The sequence below is a fragment of the Hyaena hyaena genome, unplaced genomic scaffold, assembly GCF_003009895.1.
Source record: "Hyaena hyaena isolate Hyena2069 unplaced genomic scaffold, ASM300989v1 scaffold_1, whole genome shotgun sequence".
NCBI lineage: Eukaryota > Metazoa > Chordata > Mammalia > Carnivora > Hyaenidae > Hyaena > Hyaena hyaena.
The window spans coordinates 2,752,760-2,762,619 of NW_024080633.1; the positions used below are offsets into that span (position 1 = coordinate 2,752,760).

Sequence of the window (9,860 nt, forward strand, 5' to 3'; positions counted from 1 at the left end):
GTGGGAATCATTTGTTAGGAATTTGTAGGAATGAATTTGTTAGGAATAAATTAATTGGGGTGAGAGGGGAGAATGGGGCACCGGGGCCAGAGTTCCTCTGCACGCTTGATGTCACATGTCAGGCATTCTCCTCCAGAAGGGCCACACACATCCTACCTGTGTGCAAACTTACAAGATGGAGATTTGCTTAGGTTTCACGGGTCTTGATGTGGCTCACTCCCTGCTCTGAAAAAAAAAAAAAGTCTATGGTCCAAGAGTAGTTTCTCTAGCTGGGAAAATCTGGCACTTGGAGGTGGCATTTTGAATCAGGTGACCTTTTAGTGAAGGGTCATTTGCTATCGGATCTTCTGAGGTGGCGCTGAGTCTTCAGTTTTGTTAATCCAAATGGATATGATTTCAATTTAGTTCACCTACTAAATCAACAATGGAAAAAAAAATTTCTTTTAACATTTCTCAGGTGAAGACAGGACAGCCCATTTAGTTTCAGGCCACGTTGGGGCGTCACAGTGTGGCCAGACATGGCTTGGCTGAGAGGAAGGCAGGGGGGCCTCTGCCAGATGGGAGCCACGCAACAGGGAGCGGGCGATACGCAAACATTTGTGTCACCTGTTCGGGAAGGAGGCTTGGAGTACCTGATATGGCTTCTGGAGCCGGTCGGTCCGTGTGGTTATCTGCGTGGCGTTGGACGTGTTGCTTTTAATCTCTGATACTAAGTGGGCTCCTCCGTAAATGGGGGTAAATAATAATTGCCTCTGGCTCAGAAAGCTGTGTGGGGGTTAGCATATCATGCTTATAGAGCTCTCTGGACGGTGCCTGACGAATCGTAAGCTCTCGGTACATGCTAGCCATTGTTACCCCTTGAATAGTCTGAATAGTCCCTGTTTGCAGCCGCTCACTAGAAGAGCATGACTACATGGAGGACAGGGCCCTTTCGAATTCTCTGCACTCTTCTAGCATTTCCCATAATTTAGGTGGAAGTCAGTGTGTTCGTTGATTAGCACTTCACGACTGTCAGTTCGATTACACGAGCATCACGGTGGAGGAAGGGGGTGACTTTTTGGGTGTGGTTGTGCTCCCAGGGAAGACCCATGAGCCTCATTCCTCTGCAAGCTGCCTTATTCCATGAACTAATGAAATACGTGGCACATTTTGGGGCTTGAAAGACTGTTCTCAGGTGGGAAGGTGGGAGCTGATAATATTCGGGGAGCAGTTTGCTTTTGTTCGCCTTTCAAATCAGAGCTTTAAATGTAATTGGAGGAACAGTTGTGTGCCAAGGTACCCGGAGATGAACTCTGAAACACAGCGTTGAGCTTTTCCGGTAGACTGGGGTTACAGACTCTTCTTTCGGGAGTGTTCCTGGGAGACCGGGAAAGACAGAGAGGGTGCGGAGGCAGCTACTGATTCCACAAGAGACACGTGCACTCCCTCACCTCCACCGAGGCTGTGATCAGTCACTCTGCCGTAGTCTGGAGCCAATGGACAGGTGGCTGGTTTTTTATCTGGCACGTGTTTGTTTGCCCAACAGACCCCAGAGGAGTAACAGGGAAAGCTCTGAGGGTTCCAAGAGGCACCTCTGTGTTCTTCCCGCCATCACCGTCCTGGAGTTCAGCACGATAGTCACCACCCACTTCCGAAAGGGCTCCGCTTCCCTACCCTTAGGGCTTCTAAGCTCAGGCTAACTTTCCTGATGGGTTTCTTTACACAACTACTTTCTGTTGAATCAATCCATTCAACATTGACTGTGCGATGTCCTGGTACCAATATGTCTATAATAAAGCAATCTTCGAACATCTACTCCTCTCGAAATCATTGAATATATAGACATTCTGTGATCTTGTGTCTATTTTTTTATACATCTCATAATTAAATCTATGGTAAGACAGGAATATATTCTTCCTTTTAAGTAAGCATGCATTTTAAAATAGAGAAACTTGAAAACTGAACATTGGGTAATATGTGTCCTTATTAAAACACAAGTTATATTAGAGTTGCTAACCAATGCATCACAAATATCAATATATGGGTGGGTTTTTTCGCTACCATATATTGTTTATCAGAAACCTCTGTACCTTTCCTTTGAAAGAGTCAATATTCATTTGTATTCCATGCTGACAGCTCCCAATTGATGGCCAGCGGTTATCAAATAAATGTTGATGAAAAGCAGCTACTTAGCATCTTCATCCCCGCAAAGGGTTTTGCGAGGATGGATAATTTAGATCTCAGGGTGTCAACTATACATAAACAACTGCTTTTTTAATCCCACCTTTCTGGAGTTGAAGATTGGGCTGCAAATCTGACAAATGATTTCTGGAAGAGAATGATGCACCCTTATTACCAAGATACTCTTAACTTAATCCCAAAAAAAGAATCGTAGGTAATTTTACATACACTATAAAGACTGATGGCACACTTCTCCTCTGGCAGCTCACAAATGTTTGACCCGATCAGAAATGGCATCCAGGCATGATTAAAGATTCTGCTGGGCTTCCCCGAAATTCTCAGTCCGGCGTCATCCACACCCGAACGCGTGCTGTGGAGACTCGTGCTGGGCTCCCCAGTTCCCAGGAATTGCAACTGCACGTAACCTGTGAGCTTTGGATGAACTGTTCTTAAAACTTCATTCAGGGGAACCCACAGCTCCAGCCAGTGTTTATGCGTCAAGGTATCGCTATGATTTTATCACGCCGGATCCGTAAGCAGTGGTGACCAGCCACCAAGATGTCGCTTCAGATATTTTATAGCACAGTTGTTAACATTATTTCCTTTATATGCTTCTTTCATCTTCTCTGAATTATGTACTGATGCCCCAAAAAGTGGCATGAAAGCCATTTGATGGTGATTAAAGTGCTCTTTAAACAAGTTTTTTCTTTTTTATCCATTTAGAAAATGTTTTATCTTGTATCAGCAGTACCGGTTTATTTACTAATGAGATTTCCCTAATGCAGCTCTATCTCATTCTGATGATAGGCAGACCAAAAAGCTGATGAGCCAAAAATTAGAACTTGTTATTTAAACTGTCATCACATCTGATCATATAAAGATGTCACTCAGGCTGTCATTGGCACAGCTGAAAAGAGAAGAGAACTCCCTCAAGAAGCCAGAGGGTAGGGGGCTTGGGACTTGTGCCCAACAAGAGAGGAAAGTAAAGTGGACACCAGCCGAACCGATCAAGACCCGGGATGGTGGATTTGCCAAGTGTATGTAGTTCATCTTCGGAGTAGAGGTGGGCTTTGCTTTCAGAGACCACTACTTGCCCATGTTCTTCTATACAGCCAGAGTTACTTCTGATTGCCATTAAGCCTGCGTATTGCCCCGTGCCTCATGGCAAAGGAATCAAAGCCAGCTCCTGGTAAAAGATTGGGCTTTTCTAAAATGTGTGGCTCTCAGCATGGTAGCCAAATGTCGGCATACATGAAATGGGGTCAACTGCAATTGCTTTCAGATTCCATGGAGGGAAAACGCATGCCCCCAGCTCCCTCATCAACCTGATTCTGAATCAATGTAAGTGCAGAATTTCTTTGCAAAAATACCATTCCAACAACGCAAGAGTGCAATATGGTGTCATTTTAGAAGGTCACAGTGGCAAGATAGTACATTGAGTTCAGAAGAATCCCGCCTTTTGCTTTCCCAAGTGGCCTACTTTGATCTTCTCTCTGGATCTGTGGTACTGTCGTGATGTGTAAACGCGGATAGTATAAGCACTCTCGAGTTGGGGCAGGGAGCCTTGGTTTAGGGATGAGCCTACGGGATTGTCTCACCACTTGGGAACTGAAAGCAAATCACCTGTCCCCTCATTGGTGGTTTGGGCGGCTGCAAAGTAAAATGGAAATGTAAGGTATCCAGAAAATTAAGCAAAACACCATCTCCACCTGAAGTCTCCTAAGAATTGAGGCCAAAATGATATTTGGCTTGAGTTACTGGGCTGAGAATCTCAGTTCTTCAATTTGTCTTTAGAGGCACTCTGCTTCTCTCCTTCGCCACATGGGATGCAGAGGAGTCAGATCAGCCACTCGAAATTCTTTCGATAAATGTGCCAGGTGCTAAGCTAAGGGTTATTAGGAATAATTCAGTGAGAGGGAATTTGGATGACATGAGCTTATTTCCATTACACTTGAGCCACACAAAGCAATTCGAAAGGAAATAGCTGAATCCAAGAAAATAGCTGGCTGTTTGGGGAGTGGACATGGTGAGGGTGTCAGGGAAGTGAAACACCCATTCTTGTTTAATTAAATCGAAGTCATGTCAGGTGTTCAGATTCTGGACTAGTGGGACTTGTCCAACCCAGTCAAGCATCCATTTATCGCAAGTCAAGTCTGGCGCTCTCCACCCCTCTCCGCTCCACGCTGCTCCCCACACAATCCTGTCCCTTGACTGCGTTTGACCAATTGCTTTTCAGACTAATTCAAATGTGACCCTAGAACCGGATACTGAGCCCTTCCCCTTCCCACAAAAAACAAACAAACGAGCAAAATACTCAAGTCTACTTTGCAGCACTGTCCTAAAATGGTAACACCTGGACAGGAATGCATTTCCCTCTCAGTCGAATGTCCTTAGTGTCTTCCCTAATGGTGACCTTATCCCCATTACCTTTTTCCAGCCTCTTCTGCAACCCCCTCCCTATCAGCTGATAATTAGTTGATGCAGCAAGGGCTGTGATCCACATAAATAATCATAAGATGCCAGATAAACTGTATTGGTTTTAAATTAGAGCCGTGCCTACCGTGTCTCCCTACGAACACCAGCCTATTATTTTTAATTATGGCTTGCAAAGCAGAGTGATTTCTTGCCCTCTTTACAGCATCCCTGACAGCATTGTGTCAGCCGGGATGATATGGGGCCCCATCGGCACACACATCCCTAGCCACAGCACCAACTGCTACTCAAAAGGTGAATCGAAAGTAATCAATTGTACTCATTGCAACTTACAGTTTGAAGTGGGCTGGCAGAAAATGTACCCCCTTGCAAACATGGGATGAGCATGACATTTAGAAAAAGGTTTTCACAGGATCTGGATGAATTACTACACGTGTCCTGCGTCTGCATGAGACGCATCTGTATGTCAGGGAGAACGTGTCTATGTGTGTTTTAAACATTTTCACACAGCGCTGCACACCCTTCTCCTAGCAGCACGGTGGGCAAAAACTAAAGGGAAGATGTGGCACCAGTCCCTCCCTCGGCTTTCTCTCTGATGGGCATTAGGGTGGTTGGTTTCATTCACACAGAAGGTTCTGGAAACATCCCGTTGTCAGATCACATCAGGCGTTCAGAAGTCAGTAGGGTGGATGAACTTGTTCTTGCATGGTCAAAGGGATATACCCACCTTTTTCTCTTTGCTCAGAAGAGACCTTTGACGCGATTTTTCGATGTGCCTATTTATTTCAGAAGCCTTTTCTTCTACTAGCTGTCAAAAGTTACACCAGCTTTACGAGCAGCGTTTGTGCACTTGCTTTTCCAGGAAAGTCGCATCTTAGCTTTTACAGTCACGTGCTGAGTTCAGTACGCTTTGCCATGCTGAGGTCCGGGGGCAGCGAGCCCGGCGGGGAGGGGCTTGCTAATTCCCAGACAGAATGAAGTCAGCTCATCACCTCTTTTCTTTAATAATAATAATAATAATAATAATAATAATAATAATAATTTTGGTCTTTTCTCTCTTTCCAGCAACAAGGAGCTGCCACCACTGTCTACTGTGCTGTTGCCCCAGAGCTGGAGGGCCTGGGAGGGATGTACTTCAACAACTGTTGCCGATGCGTGCCGTCGCCCGAAGCTCAGAGCGAAGACACGGCCCGCGCCCTCTGGGCGCTCAGCGAGAGGTTAATCCAGGAAGCCCTCGGCAGCCAATCCGGCTGAGCGCCGGCACCCGCGGGCGTCGTCGGCACGCCCACCCGCCCTGCGCCTGCGCGCTCACCGTGTGCGTGTGCGCATGCGCGTGCGTAGCTGCCGACGCTGGCCCCTGGCCGACGTACTAGCTGGGGCCTCTCTGCGTCTTCCCGTCCCACCCCCACCCCCGCCCCAGGTCCGCGAGAGCAAAGGAAGCGAGAGTGGTCACAACAGAGTAAAACGTGTCAAGTGCTGATGGGAAGCTGGGAATGGCTGGGCCCCAGGGACAGGCCCGATGCGGCTGGCGTCTCTTCGCTTTCCTGATGGTGGCCTCTTTGAAAGCAAACAGTTAATAGGTATGCGGGTCCCTTGTCTCACCGTGGAAGCCCAAGCAGTTCTCTCGCCCTGTGTAGAGCAGCCAGGCGCCCCCCTCCGTCTCTCCCCACCCGCGGCCACCACCGCAGCCGCAGCCTTACCATGGTGGCCACACTGTCGCCAGGAGCTGGCCTTCTCCTACTGAGGGCAGAAGAGGCGAGTGTGGGTCCCTCTTTGCTGCCCGGATCCAGAAGGTCATTGTTTGATTCATCCTGACCGAGTCTGAGGGGGCACAGCAATGGCTGGGGGACCCTTGTTTCAGCCAGCCAGGAGGGAGGTGACACTTAGAAATGGGTGCCATAGACACAGCTGGTGGGTCACAGAAGGACTGGCCCGCCCACTCCCTTGCCAAAGCGGCACCCAAAATTCTTTAGAGGTTGTAACAAATTTTGCAAGTCACCTTGGCAGGCAAGAAAGGAATCATTGCGTCCGTGAGCATATACAGGATATTTGGGAGAGCCAAGGATAAAAAGTTGTTTCCCTTCATTCCTCATTTGCAGCTTCTAGAAGTAACCCAGATTACTCAGGGAGGTTCAAGACTTCCCCGTTATCCTACTTGAGATCTCTGCTCAGACTTTCTGTCCCTCCTCCCATCCTACGCTTAATAAAAGAACATGCTTGAATATTATCACCTGAAGTTTGCACTGTTTCTTTAAATGTTTGTTTACGTTTTGTTTTTTGTTTTGTTTCATTTTTTTTAGAAAAGAAATCTAGAGGAAAAATAAAGCGCTTCTTGTAGACGCCAGGAAAACACCGTTCTTGTTTCTTCTTCTCTGAGTTTGTTTTGTTTTTGTGCTTTGTGGCTGTCTGTGGGCCGAGTTGTCTCCCGCGATTAGCATGCCAGTATCATGTTTTCTGTTGAAGAAAGAGAGAAAAGAAAAATGACTATTGTTTAATTTCACCTTGAGAGGTTTTGTTATTACTAGCGGGTTATTTCAGTCCTCAATGGTTTGCTCCCCCTGCAATGATCAAGTTCGTGGTGATTAGAGAATCTCTCTGTGCATCAGAATGTGGGCAATTGAGGTCTCTTTCTAACTAACCCCCTTTCCCATTCCAGCAGGGATGTAAGAAAGTCCACGTTGGCATGACAGAGTGTGTGTGTGTGTGTGTGTGTGTGTGTGTTGTTGTTGTTGTTGTTGTTGTTCATCCTGATGATGGCATTTTCAGGCCATAAAACATCATGAGTCTCTGGGCCCCTGGCCCTGTGGTGCAGTGCAATCAAATACCAGTGCTTTCCAGGCCCCTGAGTCTGGCACATCCTCTCATCTGGCTACAGTCTCCCTAACTAAATCCTTATTATCATAACTCCTTTAAAACCATGAACCTGATAATGTCACTTCTCTGGTCCTCTAGAAACCCTCTAGAGTTTCTGAGGTTGACTATTTGCAGAGTGGAGCTCATAACTCTCCTCCTGGTCCCCACACCTTGGATAGTACTCTCCCACAGTGGCTCTGGCCTGGGCAAAGTGACTTGCTTTGGACAATTTGATAAGTGCCTGTGCACTAGGACTTGCCTTTGCAGTGCTGGAACCCGATCAGGTAAATAAGCCTGAACTAGGCTGCTGGATGATGAGACACAGTTGCTACCCTAATTGACATCAAGCTAACCATTGGACATGTGAATGAGGCCATCCCAGGCTAGTCCACCCCAGCCAGGCCAACCCAGATGAAAAGACGCTCTCTAGCTGATTCACAGAACTGAAAAAAATGAAACTTTGTTAAGCCACAAAGCTTCGCCATCACTTGTTACGCAGCAGATGCTAACTGATACAACTTCTCATCTCACTGAGTAAAGTCCACATTTTTGTTTTATCATACTCTAGGGATTCTTTCATAATCTGGTTCCCAGCTAGCTTTCCAATTTCATGTTCTAGCACTTCCTCCTCACCCACTACATGAAGCCAATCTACCTTCTTGGGTTCCTGAAATATGCCAAGTACACTTCCCACTCAAGGACTTTGTATTTGCTGTTCCCTCTGCCAAAATGCTTTTCTTCTGGAGACCTGCATGGCTTCCTCCCCTACGACATTCTGGTTTCTGCTCAGATGTTACCCCGTTTCTGATGAGGTGGCACTCTGGCCATGAATTCATGGTGGCACTTCATTTGCCCACTTCTTACCCTTTATTTTTCTCCACAACGTTTAACACTGTTGAACATATTTTGTGTGTATTTAGTATTTTCTCTCTCCCCGTCCTGTGGTATAAACTCCATGGTCATTGTCTGTTTTGTTCACTGCTGGGGCCACCCCTGCTTACATAGTAAGCAATTAATAAACAACCACTGAAGGAAAGAAGGAGTCCCGTGACTAGGCATTAGGTTTTTGAAAATAATTCCCATCACTGTGGAAATAACTATGAGCCATACACTGTGCACAGCAGGCTGCTACATTATGTCTAATTTCTAGTGTGACCACCACCCTACCAGGTGGCCCTCCTCTTTCTGTCTTCTGGAGGAAAAAATTGAGGCCAGGAGGTTTCTTAATTTGCCATTGTTCACACAGCTTGTAAGTGACAGAGCTGTCATTCACACCTGGGTCTGTTTGATTTCAAAATCATGCAGATTCCCTACACCAAGACCCCCCCTTCTTTGGTAAGGTCAACACGTCCTTTCCTAAATGATCCATCTTTAGTCTTCAGGCTGAGCAGAGAGGTGACTTTATGAGTCTAACTCTTGCTAAGTTCTAGGAAGAAGGTAGAAGTTAAGCCGGTGTAAAGAAGACATTGAGCATCATTAGCCAAGGTGATACCAAAAATATCAACAGGAACCAAGGGAGAATCTGCCGGCTGCCTGCCTCCTTGCACCGCTAAGGTTACCATGCTGCCTGATTTCCATACGGATCCTGCATCAGGAGGGTAAGATAAGGCTTGGGGGAACCTGAGGTGAGTATTTCCCCAAATCAGGAACCTCTTGGGGCACCTGGGTGGCTCAGTCAGTTAAACATCTCACTTCAGATCAGGTCATGATCTCATGGTTTGTGAGTTCAATTAGTGCAGAGCCTGCTTGAGATTCTCTCTGTCTCTCCTCTCTCTGCCCCTTCCCCACTTTCACACTCTCTCTCAAAATAAATAAGTAAACTTAAAAAAAAGAAGGTCTTTAAGTCAGGTAAACTAAGTCTTCATTTGATCATTCATTCAACAAACATATACTCTGTGCTCCACTATGGAAATCCAGAGTTTTAGGGTAACTTCCTGCTATAAAAGAATTTATATCTCGGGTCTGTAGGCACCTTCACCTTGCTCAAGGTGAGCAAGTAGCTGGGCATGAGCCTCACTCCTTTTTTAGCTTATTCTAGGTCCAAGGCTTCTATTGCTCACCAGAGGCCAGCTCTGTGTGTGTGGGCGCGCATGAGTGCGCATGTGTGCAATATAATATATACGTAATATTTATGTACAGGTAAGATATATTTTAATTATAGAATAATGATGATCCTACCCTATCATTGTCCCTACTACTAACTGCTGATACTATTTAGTGAGTAAGTGCCAGTTGCTGGTCTAGGCATATTAGACTCACCTTTATGCTCACATGATGGGACAGGTTTACAGAAACAAAGTAACCTACAGATGGTTCCAGGGCTGGTGAGCCACAGAATCTGTGTTGGAATCCAGGTCCATCACCTTCCAATCCATGCGCCTTCTGCTACATCCCCCTGTTTAACGGGGAGCCTA

General features: G+C 46.3%; 1 protein-coding gene across 1 annotated transcript in view; it reads left to right on the forward strand.

Moving 5' to 3' along the window:
* WWOX (WW domain containing oxidoreductase) overlaps positions 1-6,820 on the forward strand; it is a 955,205-nt gene extending 948,385 nt beyond the window's left edge. Inside the window, exon 9 of the mRNA XM_039227618.1 lies at positions 5,659-6,820. Within this exon, the coding sequence (XP_039083549.1) occupies positions 5,659-5,847 (189 nt within the window). The 3' untranslated portion in view covers positions 5,848-6,820. The remainder of the gene's footprint in view (positions 1-5,658) is intronic.
* The last annotated feature ends 3,040 nt before the right edge of the window (positions 6,821-9,860 follow it).